The sequence below is a fragment of the Marmota marmota genome, unplaced genomic scaffold, assembly GCF_001458135.2.
Source record: "Marmota marmota marmota unplaced genomic scaffold, marMar, whole genome shotgun sequence".
In the NCBI taxonomy this organism is placed as follows: domain Eukaryota; kingdom Metazoa; phylum Chordata; class Mammalia; order Rodentia; family Sciuridae; genus Marmota; species Marmota marmota.
The window spans coordinates 16,637,666-16,657,631 of NW_026000101.1; the positions used below are offsets into that span (position 1 = coordinate 16,637,666).

At 39.0% G+C, this 19,966-nt stretch overlaps 1 protein-coding gene and 1 pseudogene across 1 annotated transcript; one reads left to right on the top strand and one right to left on the bottom strand.

The window, feature by feature from the left end:
- Nucleotides 1-10,381: 10,381 nt before the first annotated feature.
- LOC107147645 lies at nt 10,382-12,132 on the top strand (annotated as a pseudogene).
- Nucleotides 12,133-17,032: 4,900 nt separating this feature from the next.
- On the bottom strand, nt 17,033-18,454 carry LOC107147900 (olfactory receptor 13C7-like). The gene has a single exon (XM_015492503.2). It carries the CDS (start codon nt 18,439-18,441, stop codon nt 17,482-17,484), a length of 960 nt encoding a protein of 319 aa, XP_015347989.2. The 5' UTR covers nt 18,442-18,454; the 3' UTR covers nt 17,033-17,481.
- Between the last annotated feature and the right edge of the window lie 1,512 nt (nt 18,455-19,966).

Here is a 19,966-nt window from a genome sequence, read left to right on the forward strand (position 1 = left end):
CACAGTGTCCCTCCCACTCTCATCAGTCCCCAGCAATGTCATTTACTCTGATGCACTAGAGGAGAAGAAGGGGTTGCTTCTGGGGAATGCAGTGGGGGTGGGACACAGAGCCCCCAGGAAGTCTTGAGAATATGAAATACGAAGTCTGAGACTCACTTTCCATGTGGAGTTCAGGGAAGTAACAGACTGAATGCAGGGGATTATAAAATTCCCTTGCTCTCAGCATGATGTGGGAGTAGAATATGTGTGTCCTGTTCCCTATTCCCTGTGGAAAAGTAGTTGAATGTTTTCTATGTCCCTCAAGAGTGTCAAGGGACAATTAAAGAGAGCTGAGATCCTGAAGAGGCCTCAAGATCAGAATGAAGAGCCTGTAGCTGTTATTTGCACGGCCTGTGCAACTGGATACCAGATGAGAATGCAGGTGTCATCAGAGATTGATGATGGCAACTGAGGACCAGATGTCCTGTCTTCTTCCCAGTCGCAATGGCTGGCTTTGAGTCTACATAGTCCTCTCAAAGCTAGGAAGTATGTTTGGGAGCAACCTCCACCAAACTTAGATGTCACTGACCTGAGATGAAATTTTAGCCAATCTAAACAAACAACCCCAAACCCCCAAAACAAAAAGCCCAGCAAAATAACAATAACAACAATTTTTTTTTTTTTTTTTTTAGTTAATCAGCAGGAAGAAGATGTGCAGTCAGTTGACTGTTCCTTGAAGATCTGGATGCACCTTCTAGAAGTTGTTGCTTGGAAGCAACTATCCAGACAGACACAATGTTTTCCAGTTGTGAGTATGTCATGTTTACTATTAGTGTAATAACTGGGAATGTTGCCTTGGAAAACAAAGTATCCTCGTGCCTTGGAGCAGAATTGGCATATCTGACATCCCATTGACTCCTATAATTAGCTCTCAGAAGAGGAAGAAAAGCTCTACTCAAGACATCCAACAATAACATGTTATAAAACCCAGCATGATATAAAATCCTGGAGCCTCTAATAAGCCCTTTAAAAACATGAGACTGTGAGTATGAAATTGCCCCTATTCTCTATTCTATTTAATGATTTATTTTAATAATTTTCAAACTTAAAAAATTATTTTATTTCTTAGCAATGGGATTCTTTTTCCACAAAGTCTTTTTTTTTTTTTTTGTCCTGGGGATTGAACTCAGGAGCCCATAACCACTGAGCCATATCCCCAGCACCTCCTTTTTTTTTTTTTTTGAGACAGTAAGACACTAAGTTGCTTAGGGCTTTGCTAAGTTGCTGAGGCTGTCTTGGAATTTGCAATCCTCCTGCCTTATCCTCCCAAGCTGCTGGGATTACAGGAGTGAGCCACGGTGCCCAGCTTCACAAAATCTTACAAAATCTTCCTATACAAAACAGGAAAAATTAATGTGCTTTATTGCTTTATTTACTTTACAAATTTATATTTTTTTAACAATTACTTGGTTCAAAGACCACAAAGGTGAATTCCAAGACAATGAATGAGGTTTTGATGAACACAAACACGTGAAATCTGAAATTATGAATGACAATCACCGTTTTAGCTTCCAATTTGTTTCTGTGTTTTTGTTTTTGTTGCCTGTTGTGGAGAAAATCCTGATTTATACAGATGAATATTTTGTAATAGCTCACTTTGCAATCTCAGACAAATTTAGTTCTTTGATGTTTCCTTGAAAAAGAAGTAGAAATTTTTGTTTTGAGGTTGTATTCATGAAAACTTATATCCACATGAAAAACCTGTACACGCAGAGAGGTTGACAGCAGTGTAATTCATAATTGCCAAAACAAGATGTCCTTCTGTAGGTGAGTGGATAAGTAAACTGTACATTAGACTATGGAATATTATTAGTTCTAAAAAGAAATAAGCTATCAAGCCATGTAAAGACATGGAGAAAACTTAATTGCACATTACTAAGTATAAGAAGCCAGTCTGAAAAGGTGATATATTGTAAAATTCCAAATATATGACTTTCATAGGAAAGGAAAATTCTAGATAGAGTTAAAATATTAGTGGTTGCCATGGGTTGGGAAAGGAAGGGCTAAATAGGCACAGTGAAGAGGATTTTCAGAATAGTGAAACTATTCTGTAGGATTGTACAATGGTGGGTACATTATATTTTACATTACTATTACATTATCAATGGTGGGTACATTATATTTTATATTTTATATCATTATATTTTTGTCAAACCCCACAGAATGTACAACATCAAGAGTGAAACCTACTGTAAACTATGGACTTTGGGTGTTAATGATGTGTCAATGTAATTCATCAGTCGTAACAAATGTACCACTCAGATAATGGGGGAGGGACTCTGATAGTGGGGGAGGTTATGCATATGTGTGATGAGGGATTTATGGGAGATCTTCACAATTTCTACTTTAAAAAATTTTATTCAGTGTCTCTGGTCTCCGCTTCTAATTCCTAGGTCCTTGATTCACTTTGAGTTGAGTTTTGTGCATGGTGAGAGATAGGGGTTTAATTTCATTTTGTTGCATATGGATTTCCAGTTTTCCCAGCTAAAAAGGCTATCTTTTCTCCAATGTACGTTTTTGTACACCTTTGTCTAATATAAGATAACTGTAATTATTTGGGTTAGTCTCTGTGTCCTCTATTCTGTACTATTGGTCTTCAAGTCTATTTTGGTGTCAATATCATGCTGTTTTTGTTACTACTGCTCTGTAGTATAGTTTAAGGCCTGGTATAAGTGATGCTACCTGCTTCACTCTTTTTGCTAAGGATTGCTTTAGCTATTCTGGGTCTCTTATTTTTCCAGATGAATTTCATGACTGCTTTTTCTAATTCTATGAGGAATGTCATTAGGATTTTGATTGGAATTGCATTAAATATGTATGTGCTTGGTGGGGGGCATTGGAGGATTTGATGAACTCTAGATAGGGCAAAGGGGAAAAGGGTAGGGAGGGGAAGGGAGGAGGCATAGGGGTAGGAAAGATGGTGGAATGAGATGGACATCATTATCCTAAGTACATGTATGAAGACACAAATGGTGTGACTCTACTTTGTGTACAACCAGAGATATGAAAAATTGTGCTCTGTATGTATAATATGAGTTGTAATGCATTCTGCTGTTATATATAACAAATTAAAATGAAAAATGAAAAAAAACTTTATTCATTTACAATGTTAGTTAATTATTAAAAATCAGAAAAATATTGCTTCACTAATAAGATTTGATACATGATATAAATTCTTTATCATAGATATAAACTCAGAGAAGTAACAATCAAAACTCATGATTCATCCTGATTCTATTTATAATGGAACATTATTTTTGTACAACCAGTTACATGTTCACTTGTTATTGTGCAATTGGTGCTGACATCATAGTGGGGATATGCATGGAGTGCATGATTCCAAGCCTTACCCAACACTTAATTGAGAACAGCACACATGTGTACTCCGTTGCATAATTTTACGTGAGTGATGTGCATGGACTTGAATATTCTAATCAAGGACACATTTAAGATAAGAAATGCCTAGGGGTGAAAAGATTTATTCCAAGGTTCCTTTAAAAGTTAGTCAATTCAACAGCACACCTGTACATGGGATAGTGATGTCTAATATGTAAAAAGTTGCAACATGACAAATTTACACGTGTCTTAACACATCATATATATATATATGTATATATGTGTGCATATATATAAATGATATATTTGTAAGTAAAGTCAAGTACTAATGGAACCTGACACACTTCCACTGGGGAGAAATTTGATTCTTATTATTAAAATCATTTTAATGTGCTATTTAAGAGTTTCATATATTGTATGCTTGAGCATATATGTTTTAATTTTCATATCCTCTTTCTTTTCCAAAACAGAGAATCATTCTGTATTCCACAGCTGGCATAAATATATCATTCTTTCCTTTTTAAGCCTTTGTAATCATGATGGTGTTTTATGTTTAGCTTTAATCCATCTGCAGTTAATGCTGGCATATGGTATTATGTATGGATCAAAGGCAAACCTTCATTCAACTGAATGTTGTTGCTGTTCCACTATTTATTAAAAAGTGATTCCCTCTTTATGCTATTGATTCTGATATGCCACATACATAATTGAATTCTTACAGTTTGAGTTCATTTTCTGGTATCACTGATATAATAGAGTTTACAAAACTTTGAAATACTAATGATTCAGTAATTGCTAATTTGTCAATAAATTCTGATTTAGTAGGAAGAATCTGATAGTTACCTTCAAAAGATCCTTGTATTGTTCATTCTTCACTATCAATTAATGTAGTTCAGTAGAGTATCTGGGGGGATTTAAAATACTCAATAACTACAGACAGCCTATCAGCCCTACCGCAGACAAAGCGGAATTCAAATCTTTGGGGGGTACTTCCCAGGAATACAGTTAAGAAGTTCTTGTTTGAGAGTTTCCACCTTAGGAATTTGGGGTCATTTTTACTGTGTTTCTTTTCCCCAAGGCCCTAGCCAATCATTCTGCCTTCCTTTGCACTCCTATAACACTCTAAAATTTATTTATTTTTTTAACTCAACTGGTCATGTCTGTGTAGGAATATAGCAGATCTTGGGAAAGTTCTTTCTATCTCCTAACTTTTCTAAACTTATATTAGTGCTAATAGTTTCCTGGCTTATTTTTAGAAACACTACAATTGTGTTTTCTACAAAATTTGGCATATATTTCTCTCTGCTGTATTTATGATTTTTATTTTGTAACTGACAACATTTTTAGTATTTATTCGCACTTGGTTGAATTTTAGAACTATTCTAGATGAGAATTAAGGTGGGAAAAGGGTAGATGGTAGTTTTTTGGTGTGGGTGCCCCCACCCACTGCCACATTGGAGATTTAACCCACAGGTGCTGTACCACTGAGTTACCTCCCCTGTCCTTTATATTTTGAGAGAGAGAGTTGCCCAGGCTGACCTCAAACTTGTGATACTTCTACCTTTACCTCCCTGGTAGCTGGGATTATAGTGTTCACCATCATGGTTTAGAAAGTAGATTTAAAAGAATTAACTAGTTTTATTTAAAAAAAATTGTACCTAACAATTCAGTAACAATTGAGATAACAAATGAGAAGCTGGATGTGGTTATGCATACTTGTATTCTCAGCTACTTGGGAGGCTGAGGGAGGAGGATCACTTGAGCCCCTAAGTTTGAGATCAACCCAGGCAACCGTGGATATGCTTCCAGTATTAATTTTGACTTTTCTAGAATTCCAATCTTTTGGCAGGTACTCTTTTGTGTCTGACTTTTTTCACTTAGTATATTTTGAAATAATCTCATGTTCTATCATTTTCCGGTAGTTTGTTGTAGTGATGGGCGGTGTTCCATTGTATGGATATGTCACAGTGCACTTAACTTGACTTATTGATGAACATTTGAGCTATTTTCAGTATGTGGCTCTTAGGAATAAAGATTCTATGAATAAATTTGTACACAAGTCTTTGTGAGGACATGTATTTTCATTTCCATTGGGCAAACACATCTCAAAATACCTGAGGTATTTTAATTTGTGGAGATAACTGGGTGACAACACATAGAGACCAATGCCATTGAAAGAAAAATTTTATTCCATTTCTCAAGAAAAGGGGGACGCCATACAGAGCCATACAGGAAGCACTAAGGTTTGGTAAAGAGGCAGAGGCAGGAGTAAGGGGAAAGCTAAGCTAGAGCTCTTATTAGGGCTTTTGTGGAAAGGCAAATGGCTTAGGATGACTTGTCTGAATTTTAGTGGGCTTTGGATTATAGGGGTGGTCTCTATACCCCAGCCCTGGACGATTTAGCTTGGTATGTGAGAGTTCAGTGAAGAGGTGGTTCAGATTATGGGGGAGATGTGGGCGTCTTTGCTATTAGTTTGGCCCTGTAAGTAATGGATACCAAATAGACAAACACAGACTCTAAGAAAACAGAACAATTCAGGAATGGAATCATTGAGTCATAAGGAAGCATGTGAGATTAGTAACTGTTTTCCAAAGGGTTGTATCAATTTGCATTCCCATCAACAATTTGTTTGTCAATAAATTGTTCTAGTTGCTATACATCTTCAATATTAGACATTGCAACGACCATGTAGTGGAATCTCATTGTGACTTTAATTTGAATTTCCATAACAAACTAATGATGAACATTTTCCTGTTGTTATTGGTCATTCACAAATCTTTTGGGAAACTTGTGAAGCAGCTGTTCAAATATTTTCCTCATTTTGTGAATTTGTCTTCTCATTGCATTGTAAGAGTGCTTTTTACATTACAAATACAAATCCTTTATCAGAAATATGCATTACTATTGTCTCCCAACCTGCTGTTGCTTGCTCATTCACCTTCTTGGTGGCATTTTCTGGAAAGCTGAACTTTTAAATGTTGGTAAAGTCCAATTTAACACTTTTTAGAGTCCATGGTTTTGTTTTTTTTAATTGTTTTGTGGTGAGGCAGGAAGATAGATCTCCCATAGGCAGCCAGGAAAAGGGCCTTGGAGAAGGAAAGGAGGGGAGGGGGACATCATGCCAACCTGAAAGGAGACATCAGGTCTGGAGGACGTCCTGTGACTTGCTTCTCCCTGTCAGCTCTAACCACAGTGACTTATTCTGAGTTAAAATACCTGTTTCTGTTCTCACAGTTTCAACCACAGCAGTCCTTCTTCAGTGACCCTTGCCTCTACCCCTAGCAGTAGCCAATGACAAGACCCCTACCTGAAGCTCTTCCTCTTCCCAACCAACGTGTCAAATCACAAGGTTGGACCTGTCCTCTTAATTATGTAAATAAGGGATTGAAATTATGCACTTGTGATTGGCTTACTAAATACCTAGCTTAAAGAGCTCGAGTGGTTTATGCTAGCATCCTTTACCCAACCAATCACCTGTGCTGGGCCTCACCTGCGAAGGGGCCCCAAGAGAGGGATGCAAATGGGTGTCCGACGTCTAGGGATTTTTAAAGGTATATCATGAATTCTCCCTTAACCTGTCTGGAATTCTATCAGAAGTTATCTCAACCCCATTCACAACTTTTAGTTTGGGGTTATAAATCAGGAAGGTAAGGGTGCTAGTCTCCTTCCAACCGAGGGGAGCCCTACTCTGTCTCTATCTTCTCTGATTTTCCTTTCTACTCTGAACAACTCTCTAGTTAGAATACCTCTCCACTTCTCCTGAAGAGGTGGGAAACCTTCTTACCATATCCTGAATTCTCTCTCCTATGGATTTTAGTAAAGCTCTCTGCTGATACACCCAAACTTTGCTCTTAATCTACAAAAGGAAAATTCTGGCTTTTTAAAAACATTGTTTTGTTTTTTTTTTAATCTCAGAAAACTTAGAATGTAAGATCATTGTCTATTTTGATACTCTGAGAGAAGAACACGTGCTTTATTCTAAGAAGGGTCTGCCCATTCCCATGAATTAATGAGATTTATTGATTAAACAGGGGGAGCCATTGGGTAACATGATTTTGGGAATATACAAACCACACTGGTCAGGGATTTCTCTTCTGGCAATATGGACAATTAGATTCCCTGAGCAACCCTCCTGGTGAGTGTAGAAAACAACTGCATGTACTGAATAAAATTCAAAATAATGTCTTTTAAAAATGTGTTGATGAAAGCAGTATGGAGATTCCTGGGAAAGCTGGGAATGGAACCACCATGTGACCCAGTTATTGCCCTTCTCAGACTATTCCCTGAAGACCTTAAAAGAGCATACTTACTATAGGGATACTGCTACATCGATGTTCATAGCAGCACAATTCACAATAGCTAGACTGTGGAACCAACCTAGATGTCCTTCAATAGATGAATGGATAAAAAAATGTGGCATTTATACACAATGGAGTATTACTCAGCACTAAAAAATGACAAAATCATGGCATTTGCAGGGAAATGGATGGCATTAGAGCAGATTATGCTAAGTGAAGCTAGCCAATCCCTAAAAAACAAATGCCAAATGTCTTCTTTGATATAAGGAGACCAACTAAGAACAGAGCAGGGAGGAAGAGCATGAGAAAAAGATTAACGTTAAACAGGGACGAGAAGTGGGAGGGAAAGGGAGAGAGAAGGGAAATTGCATGGAAATGGAAGGAGACCCTCATTGTTATACAAAATTACATATAAGAGGAAGTGAGGGGAAAGGGGAAAAAAACAAGGGAGAGAAATGAATTACAGTAGATGGGGTAGAGAGAGAAGATGGGAGGGGAGGGGAGGGGGGATAGTAGAGGATAGGAAAGGCAGTAGAATACAACAGTCACTAGTATGGCACTATGTAAAAACGTGGATGTGTAACCGATGTGATTCTGCAATCTGTATACGGGGTAAAAATGGGAGTTCATAACCCACTTGAATCAAATGTATGAAATATGATATGTCAAGAGCTTTGTAATGTTTTGAACAACCAATAATAAAAAAAGAAGAAAACTAATAATAAAAAATGTGTTGATGAACTTTCCAGAAAGTAATGGATACTCACAGACCAAACACTAAGCGAAATCTGGGGTCTAGAAACTTTAAAAGTATTCAAGTTTTTGGATTTTGGCTTGAGGACCCTTGCCAGGCTGAGTGAACATCTTGACAGGCTCAGCCACACTTGGGGATTTGACACGTAGCGGGAATTTGCACATGGGTGTTTCTAACCTGCTCCCGTGTCATTGTCCTCTATACAGCAGCATTGATATCAACTGGGTACTTATCAGAGATGTAGAATCTTGGACTCCACTACAAACTAATTGAATTCATACCTGCATTTTTAATAGATCCTCAAAGTTGGGGAAGCACCCATCTGAGGAGCTTGTAGAATTTTCAACGGACAGCTTTAAAAACATCCACCAGATGGCAGACTTGCAGCAGGCAACAGGTAGCTAGAGCCTCTAAGTGGCCTCCCAAGCTCCCTGTAAGTCATCCTGTAAAGTGGCATTAGAAGTTTGGGGTGGTTGCTCATGAACCATGAAGGACATGAATGGGAGAGAAGGCCCACAGGAGACCCCCTAATGTAAGTGCAGTAGGTTGTGGATACAAGCCTTGGATTCCTCCTATTTGGGCATTCCCCAGGATTGTATGGTAAGTGGGATGGCTACACACTCTTATTTTATAGTCAAAGAAATTGAGGTCCAGAGAGGGAAAGAGAGACTTAGCTAAGTGCTTAGCAGTTGCAAATAGTATTGGCTGCAACTGGAGGGCAGATGAATAGCTGCCAGTCCTGGACCAAGAGTACCCTGTAGGGGCAGGGCAGCCAGAATCAGCCAGCCATCTGTGCCGACCTGAGCAGCCTGCCTCCCCTCTCCCTTCCCAGTCACCCTTTGAACAGTTCTCTTGTTTCCGCTGGGAGTTTGAAGCAGCTGTTGTAATGATTCAATTTGGACTGTTAATGGGCTCTCCACAATACTCAGGATCCCATACTTAACCCGTAAAGGGACAAACATTAGTCTTAATGGGGAACTAACAGGATCAGCTCTGGTCCCCAGGGTGTCCCCTGAGAATCCTGATGGTCTGAAGTCTCTAGCCAGTACTAGCTGAGAGTCATGATTCTTTTTTTTTTTTAATTAAAGCCTTATAATTATACACAGTATTTGGGTTCATTTTGACAAAATCATACATGCAAAGAATTTGATTTTAATTTTCACCCCACCCTTTCCTGTCCTCCTCCCTCCCCCTATTCTCCCTTATCTACTCTACTAAACTTCCTTTCTTCTATATATACATATAGATGAAATTCCATTTGGCACCTTCAAATATGAATATACATGATTTTGTTAAGTCCATTCCATATTTCCTCCCCTTTTCTTTCCTTCCTCTTTCACTTTTGCTCTCCTTCTACTCCATTGATTTCCCCTCTATCTTTATGATATCCCATCTCCTCCCCCACTGCCTTCTCTCTCTTATTTTGCTCCAGCTTCCTTCCATATATGAGAGAAAACATTTGACCCTTGATTTTCTGAGTCGGTTTATTTTACTTAGTATGATTTTTTCTCCATTTCTATTTACTGGCAAATGCCATTATTTCATTCTTCTTTGTGGCTGAACTCCATTGTGTGTGTGTGTGTGTGTATCTATCTCAAATTTTCTTGATCCACTTATCTATTGACTGGCATCTGGGTTATTTCCATAATTTGGCTATTGTGAATTTTGCTGCTATAAACACTGAAGTGTTTACTATATTGTTATGGTATGCTGATTTTAGATAATTTGGATAAATACCAAGGAGTGGGATTGCTGGGTCACATGGTGATTCCATTCCTAGTTTTTTGAGGACGCTCCATAGTTCTTTCCAGAGTGGTTGTACTAATTTGTAGTCACACCAAAATGTAAGAGTGTACCTTGGGAGGGCTGTCTTGTGGGAAGAGCTGAAGGAGGTGCTCTGGGCTGGGCTTGACCTGCTGCATTCGGTGGAAGAACATGCCACCAAGCCACTGTCATGCCTGAGGATCTACAGGAAGGCTTCGGCGGCGTGGTCACCAACAAATTCGACCAGTTATTTGACGACCAATCAGATCCCAATTCAGGTGCTGAAGGCAGCAGAGAATAAGAAAAAAAGAAGCCGACAAAAGTGGCATTGGGGGACCTGGGACCAAGAGCACAGCTTAGGCCATGGCCCAGTCCATCTCCAATGTGGCAGGCAAACAGCTGTGTAAAGAGTCCCAGAAAGAGCACTATAGCTCAGCATTAGAGTGCTTGCCTAGTAGGCATGAGGCCCTCAGCATCACATAAAGATAAATAAAATAAAGGTATTGTGTCCATCTACAACTAATATATTAGTTATCCTAGAAAGATGCAAGAACTCACTGCCTCCCAACGTTGGTGTGGCTGACAAGAAAGAGAAGATACAGCCAGCCGTGGCGCTTGAGAAAGCAGGAATAAGAAGTGTTGGAAGAAGACCTAATCAACATTTCAAGGTGAGGGGATAGAAGACCAGATAATTGGTAGAAGACCAACAAGGTGACCACCTTATGAAAGAAAATTTGAAAAGCCACTTTTTGAAAAGGGTGAAGGAGGTGAATTTTCAGTTGAAAGATAATCAACCAACCCATCTGAGGTCAAGGAGATGGATTTTAAAAAATATTTTATTTTTTAGCTTTAGATGGACACAATATCTTTATTTTATTTTTATGTGGTGCTGAGGTTCGAACCCAGGGCCTCACACTATGCTATGTGTGGGATCTATCTCTGAGCCACAACCCCAGCCCAGGGTGATTTGATTTTGGTGGCAAACGTAAATTTGATAGGCACAGTGGAAGTGACAGCCTCTTTTTTACATTATAGTGGCCTGAAGCATGAGGATAAAAGTAGAGGTAGCGGATCTCACCCCTGGGAACTGTCCCAAGGTGAATTAACTGACTTGGATCAATCAAATGTGACTGAGGAAACATCTGAAGGTGAAGAACATCTATGGGCAGACACTGAAAACAAGGAAAATAAAGTTGAAGAGGTTAAGGCAGAGGGTCCAAAAGAGATGACTTTGGATGAATGGAAGCCTATTCAAAATAAAGACGGTGCAAAGGTAGAATTTAATTTTTGTAAACCAAATGAAGGTGCCAACAGGCAATGGAAGAAGGGATTTGTTCTCCATAAATCAAAGTGTAAAGAGGCTCATGCTGGAGATTTGGTTATGGACCATCATTTCAGGAAGCCAGCAAGTGACATAATATCTCAGCTAGAGATCAATTTTGGAGACCTAGGCTAATCAGGACTTGGTGACAAGGGAGGATGAGGTGGACCTGGGTTTGGTGGACTTCCAAACGGTGGCAGCAGGACTGACATGTCAAGCACTTCTGCCCCTGATGTGAATGACCTAGAGGCATCCCCAGCTCTGGCTTAACTGGATTCCATAAAACAACCTTAGTTCCTTTGTAGACCCTCCTGTTCAAAGCTTTTGCATGCTTAAGGATCCCAAAGGATAAACAAACAAACAAACAAACAAATAAATAGACTGTCATTCATACCATTCATGCCTAAAGACTTTAGACTGAATTTTGTCTGTTTTGGAAATGAACTTCTCCCACTACACAGAAGTAACAAATATGGCAGTCAGTTTTGTATTTAGAAATGTATTGGTAGCAGGGATGTTTTCATAATTTTCAGAGATTATGTATTCTTTATGAATACTTTTGTATTGCTGCTTGCAAATATGCATTTCCAAATTTGAAATATAGATGTGAACAGCTTTCACTTCATTTGTTTTTTTTTTAATTAAGGATTTAGATGTTCCCTCAGTTACAAACTGGTTTTAAATACAGGGGGGAAAGAGTGTACTTTTCCCCCCACATCCTTACTAGTATTATTATTATTTGTGTTCTTAATAATTGCCATTCTGACTGTAGTGCAATGAAATCTTAGTATGGTTTTGATTTGCATTTCTTGATTGCTAGAGATGTTAAACATTTTTTTTTTCATACATTTCTTGGATATTTGTGTTTCTTCTTTTGATAAATTTCTGTTTAGTTCTTTTGCCCATTTATTGATTGGGCTGTATATTTTTTTGCATTGAGTTTTAAATTCTGGAATTAAAAAAATTTAAAAATTTAATTCTGGAATTAAAAAAAATTTAAAAATTTTATTCTGGAATTAAAAATTAAAAATTTTATTCTGGAATTAATTTCCTCAGAGGAAGAGCTGGCAAAGATTTTTCTTCCATTCTGTTGACTCTCTCTTTTCTCTCTTAATTGATTCCTTTGCTGTGCAGAAGGTTTTTAATTTGATGGCATTTCACTTTTTGGTGGTATACTGTGGATTGAACTCAGGGGCACTCGACTACTGCGCTACATCTTCAGCCCTATTTTGTATTTGATTTAGAGACAGGGTCTCACTGAGTTGCTTAGCACCTCACTTTTGCTGAGTTGGCTTTGAACTCACAATCTTCCTCCCTTAGCCTCTAGCGCTGCTGGGATTACAGGCATGCACCAGGCATTTCACTTATTGATTCTTGGTTTTATTTATTTTTATTTCTTGAGTTTAGGGGTTTTGTTGAGGAAGGTGGTTACTGCCCCCATATGATCGCGTGTCGGCCCTATGTTTTCTTCCAGCAATTGCATGGTTTCTGGTTAATTCCTAAGTCTTTAACCCATTTTGATTTGACTTGTGTGTAGGGTAAAAGATAGGGATCCAAATTCATTTTTCTATGTATGTATATCCAATTTTCACAGCACCATTTATTTAAAAGATTATTTTTTTCTCCAACATATTCACTTGGCACCTTTGTGAAATACCAGATGACTATAAGTAGGTGGGTTTTTCTCTGTGTCTTATATTATATTACATTGGTCATTATGCCTATTTTGATGCCAATATCATAGAGAGCCACTGATTCTTGGAGGGACTTTCCTCCCAATCTGTTTTGTTCTTTCAGCTATAAGAACAAAGATTTGCTCAAGCAAGATCAAGTAAAATTTTTTTCTCTTATTTTTTTCCCTAAGAATATACTTGGATTGATTAGAGGAATCACATAGAATTCAAGAACAGAGGTCTTAATAGAATTGAGGCTGTTTGAGCCTAAACAATATATGCCCAGAGTATAAGAAAATTCAAAAAATATCTTGGAGAAAATGAAGGATAATAATAACCCTGATTTCTATCCTATTGTTAACAGTTAGTAGGTATGTTAAATTAGTGCAACCATTATGGAAAACACTATGGATATACCTCAAATAAATTTAAAAGAGAGTTTACCATGTGATCCTTCAATCCCCCTATTGAGTATATATGTCCAAAGGAAAAGAAATGAAATCAGCATGTGAAAGAGACATGTGCATTCCTGTGTTCATTGCAGCATTATTCATAATAGCCAAGATATGGAATCAACCTAATTGTCTATCAATAGATCAATAGATAAAGAAATTATGGTATATAATACACAATGAAATACTATTTAACCTTAAAAAGGAGGAAATCCTATCATTTTTGACAATATGGATAAATCTAGAAGACTCTGTGCTGTGAAATAAGCCAGACACATAAAGAAAAATACTGAATGATCTCACTCCTTCTGGAAATCTACAAAAACTGATCTCATACAAACAGTGATTAGAATGAATGTTGCAAGAGAGAAGGAGGATTTGGAAGCTAGAGGTCAAAGGTCACAAAGTTTTAGCTAAGAAGAACAAAAAAGTTCTGTAGGTCTGATATACGGCATGGTGACTATAGTTAATCCTACTGAATTGCATGCTTGAAATTTGCTAAGAGATGACAGCTTAAGTGTACTCATCACATACACAAACAGTAACTCTCATGAGACGGTAGATATGTTGTTCCGGTAATCATTTCACCATAATTATGTATATAACATTTTGTTTTATACCCTAAATATATACATTATTTGTCAATTATATATCAATAAAGCTGGAAAAAATAACTATTAATAAGACTTGTTCTTAGCTATAACGTTAACATAGAGAATCAGAAGAAGGTAAAAGCAAAGAAATGACAAAGAGAATGAGAGATACACGGAAACAACAAAGAGCCCAGACTCCCCATTTCTCCTTACTCACTGGGGTTACAACCTCTTTCCTCTTCTTCCTAGAACCTGCATCCCACCTCTCAATGGTGATGAGGGTAGAATTTTGGTAGTTTAATGAATTCTAAGAGCAAGACTCCCATTTAAGGATTTTTATGAAAGGAAATTCTAGATCTCCTCTCACTATTCTCATGCACAAAGAGAGATTCAGTAGAGCTTGACTTTCTCTTTCCCTTCTTCTTCTAGAAAATCTACAGAATATTTTATCAGAAATTCTACATGAAAGGAATCTCTGCCACCATCTAGAATCTGGGCATGAGCAGATTCTTGGAAATACAATTGCCGGACAGTACAAACATATCTTTGAGAGTATCTATGACACAGGAACTAAGATCTGCTCACAGGGTTTGTATTCAGGTAAATCCAAATACAAATGTGCAAGTGATTAAAATCACTGTCTCTTGGACCTGTCACATAACACATGTAATAAATCCATGAGACCTGGAGTTGTGCAAGCAGCATAGGATGCCCTAGGGATTGTGATACTGGAAGATAACTTTTTCTTGGCCTCATTTCTTTATCCCAATTTCATATCAGTTGTTTTAGTCCATTTGCCATTGGTATAATGAAATACCTGAGATTGGGTAATTTATAAAGAAAAGAGATATATTGAGATCACAGTTTTGTAGTCTGAAAGTCCAACATTAAGCAACTCTGTTTGGCTTCAGGTGAGGGCCTCATGGCAGGTGGCATTGCAATAGTGGAAGTGTGTGTGGAAAAGATCAGTGTAAGATAGGAAACCAAAGGGATTCAGGGACCAGACTTTTTTTTTTTTTTTTTTTTTTTAATAATAATCTACTCTAATTGGAGCCTTAGAGAACTAATCTCATGCAAGGGTGATACCTCTAATGACTTAATTAACGCTTGCTAGGCCTCATCTCTTTAAAAGTTTCACCAACTCTCAATATGGCCACATAGGGACCAAGCTTCAAACACAGACTTTGGGGGACACATTCAAACAATATCCAAATGGTAGCTCTATATGTGGGACTAGAGTGAGAATCCCTGCCTTGGGAGAACAGCCCTGAATGGACCTCGACCATCCAGTCTAGACTAGCTTCTAGCAGAGGAGAGGACGGCTGAGGCTCAGAGAAAGGAGCTCCAACTTTTAGCCCACTGCCACATTTGCTCATTAGTTCATTTGTGTGTTTTTTTTTTTATTTGCTTGTTTGTTGCTTTGTTTGCTTGTTTCATTGAATGCCTAATATCATCCCACAAAGGATTTAAGATAACCCCCAAATACAGAGGCCTCCATATTAAAAATAGATCAGTGAGGAAATGGGGTAAAGGAAATTTGAAAGTAGCAAGAAGTATAACAGTACAAAGCCAGGAAGAGGTAAGAAGTACCTCAAAATGCAGACCATAAAGAGGCCAATCTCTGTTGCAGAGTTCAGATGACATATCACATTGGGATCACTTGATCTCAAGACAAAAATTCAATTGTATGGGGTATGTCCTTTTATTTCTTTTCTTTAATCAAATTAAGTGAGACACAAGCCCCCAAATGACCAGGCTGATGGGAATCTTCAGTCTCCATCAGCAAGGAACGTCCTAACTTCTTAGTGATTTCCCCAAATCAGGAAGCCTTATCCAGGGCCCAGAAAATGATAGACATTTGTGGGTTGCCCACCCAGGATCCATTGCCTTTTACCTTGTTCTTAACAACTCGAGATTTTCTTTTGTATAATAGCAGCCATAAGGTTTAGGTGAGATGGATACTGTCTTCAGGTAGGGAGGAAGGTCCTGTAGTCTAAGTCAGTTCTCATAATCTTATCCCACCTGCCACTGTGCTTGGTTTGTGGTTTGCATCAGACCAATAACAGTGACCCTCAGGATACTTGTTCTCTAACTGTGGGAACCAATGGCTTCTACCCCATATGTGAATCAGGATACTGCAGCCCCACAGCTTGCAGAAGCAATCCAATAAACACAGAGAAGAGTCATTCTGAGAACAAAGCTGCTACGTGGAAAAGTGAGCAGTAAAGAAAATTTCAGAGCAAAGGGACTGGGGCCAGATTAATTAGGCCTGAAACTGGCCCTACTTTTAAATAAATCAAAATTATTTTTAAATTAATTTGAGTCGAGTTTCTCTTTTGTGCTACTGAAGATCTCCTGCCTGTTGCAGCATCCAATCTCTTATGCTGACAGACTCACAGCCTTTGATACTATTCCCGAACCAATTGGGAGCAGGTCTGACTAATGACCAATAACAGCTGTGGAACTGAAGATTATTATAGCCCTTTTCTTTCTCCAAAATATTTTAAAAAAATTCTTTATAGTCTGGGCATAACTATGGGAATGTTGACAGTTATTATGCTGTGAGTGGTGTGGGTAGAAAAGATTGAGAGCTGCTGCCCCCCAGACATGGGGGTCTGTGTTTCTTACAGAACTGTTTGGAGCTGGTGTGGGAAGAGAAGGGTGCAAACATTTCTTTGTGTTTCCTGACAGATAAGTCCCACAATTTAAGGTAAGGCCCCTCTGTTCTTGGTGTTACGACTCGAGAATTCCTGTCATGGTACTATTGGCCAATAGCACACATTGTGATGACATGGGTGATATTTTTCATATTTTTCTTACCATCTAGGATAATGCAAAAGCATGTACAGTTGTGCAGAGGGGGCAAATAGTGCACAGAAAGAACCCAATGTCACCAAAACCAGGTTTTATATCTGTCTCTTAATTTTGCACACACCAATAACTCTTCACAGATATGCACCAGCTCTGGTGGCAGAGGACCAAAGATTTTGCAAACATGAAATAGTTATGGTACGATGTCACTGAAGTTGTGTACAAAGTCAACAACTAGCTAGTATCTCCAAAAATGTTCTTACAAGCTTCCATGGCTTATGAAACCATGGGAAAAAAAGTTAATTTTTTTTAGTCCTGGTCCCATGATTCATGACATAGACCTTGGAAAAGTCCCTTTCTACTTTGGGTTGTCATTTTTCCATAAGCACAATGAGGAGTTTGGAGGTCATACATTCTGTCAGTGTTAGATTTGATAAGAGTCACTCAGTTAGGTGTTTTTGAGCTACCATATTCCTCACAGCAGTCTTCACGTCCTTGTTCCTCAGGCTGTAGATGATGGGGTTCAGCATGGGGGTCACCACCCCATAAAATAACGAGATGAGCTTGTCTGCCAGGTCCTGCTTGTCGGCCCCCAGGGTGTCCTTGGACTTGGGCTTCCCATACATGAAGAGGATGGTCCCATAGAAGACAATCACCACTGTGAGGTGGGCAGAGCAGGTGGAGAAGGCCTTTTTCCTCCCCTCAGCAGAGGGGATCCTCAGGATGGTGGCAAGGATGAAGACATAGGAGACAAAAATGAATAGGACTGGGATAGCCAGGAAGATCATGTTGGCCACCACCATGCTGATCACATTGATGGAGATGTCAGCACAGGCCAACTTCAGGACAGCCAGGATCTCACAGGTGAAGTGGTTGATGACACTGTCCCCACAGAAAGGTAGTCGCATTGCTAAGGATGTCTGTACTACTGAATTGGTGATACCAGCTGCCCAGGAGCCTGCAGCCATGGGCACATAGACAGCCTTGCTCATGACCACAGGGTACCTAAGGGGGTTGCAGATGGCCACATAGCGATCAAAGGCCATCATGCTCAGGAGTACACACTCTGTGGCTCCCATGGCAAAGGAGAGAAACATCTGCACAGCACATGCTGAGAAAGAGATGGTCTTCCTGGGGATGAGGAAGCTGTCAAGAATGAGGGGGACGGAGGAAGTTGTGTAGCAGATGTCCAGGAAGGAGAGGTTCCCCAGGAAGAGGTACATGGGTGTGTGCAGGTGGGAGTCAAGGAGGGTCACCAAGATGAGGACACCATTGCCCAGCAGAATCACCAGGTACATCAGCAGGATGAGCACAAAGAATGTTTTCTCCAGTTTGGGGTGGGCTGACAGGCCCAGGAGAATGAAGCCCATCACCGGTGAGGTCTCATTGGATCTGTCCATGATGTATCTGTTCTGAAACCTATAGGAACTCAGAAGGAATTGTCAGTATTCTCTTATTCTAAAGTACCTAAGCAGACAAGCAAAAAACCTGTCCTCCTGAGCAACTGGAGAATAGCCCTGACAATTGGTCCATCCCAATGGAGTTCTAAGAATAATATAGTGGAGATCACTTTTTCCTCTTCTGCTTCCAGTAAGAAGCAACAAGTTAATTTGGACTAATCTTCCTGCAAATGAACACTGGAAAAACAGAACAAAATATGTAAAACATCTATGTAAAGACTTAGAGAGATAGTAAGACAATGAGAAATCATAGGGTCATGATTCTGGGAAAAGCAGGGGCTCAGAGAAGTCAGCCTGGTCCTTAAGGCTGTGTTTCAGCTGGGGCATTTGCAGTTTCTGGACAAGGCCACTGTGAGGCCAATAAGCTTCAGTAACCACCTTGTGGAAATGGGGAGCATGTTTTAAAGTATGAGACCCACAGTTCAAGACCCTTAACAAAGTTCCCTTTCTTTGGGATGGAACCCCAGAGAGTGTGGCACCATAGAAATAAGGCAAATCAGAAGAAAAGAAGCATTTGTAAGTGCCATAGTTCAACTTCAAATCTTTTTAAGCCCTGAAATTTGATTGAGGTGATCCCAGATTTCTAGTGTTCCCAAATACCTAACAGAAGCAAACATAAATCCACTCTGAAGAAAGATACCATCAATCCACTCTTGAAAACATTTTCACAAATAATTTTGCAAATTCAAATGCTGGCACACATTAAAAAAGAATAAGGTATACAAGATGACATAAATGAAAACCAACAGAAATGAACAAAAACCTCAGAAAATAAAGGAGCCCTTTCCTTGGGGAATGTGGGAGTTAAGAGGATATCTCTGGTGATACCTGCTTTGAGAATCGCCCCCACATCACCTTGACACCACAGTGCCAAGGTCTTAACATCCTACTGATCCTTTTTGTACATTTGAAAGGGTGTGTGTGTGTGTGTGTGTGTGTGTGTGTGGGTGCTTGTACACTATGCCCAAATTGAATTAAAGTTATCATGGAATCTTTCCTCTTGACTTCATTCTTGATCTGTCTGCGGCAAAGGCACTGCTTTGTTCCTGAGATTCTCTGCAGAGCCCTGGTCCTGCTCTGGTAATTCTTCTTTTTGGGAAGCTTAACTCTCTCCTTAGAATTTTAAGTGCTCTTAAAACTAGGATTTTTTCTAGACTGTTAAAAAAATACTTGTTTGCAACTTTGAGGGTGTTGGGGTTTGGGTTTTATTTGCATTGTATCTAAAATATGCATGAACTTCCTGTAAGAGTTGTCAGCAATCTAGCAACTTCCTCCATTGTTGCAGCAGCACATCATGCCTGGGAAGCTCTAAGACACTTCTGTGTTGGTACTTAGCACATAGTAGCTGTGACCAAGCCAGTGCCATAATATTTCAATCCAGGTTAACAGACATTTATTGGACATCTATTATGGACTGGGCATAATTCTAAATGCTGGGAACACTACAATGAAAGATACAGCCCCT

Coding starts and splice junctions, on each gene's coding strand:
- LOC107147900 (XM_015492503.2), bottom strand. CDS start 18,441: ATGGACAGATCCAATGAGACCTCACCGGTGATGGGCTTCATTCTCCTG.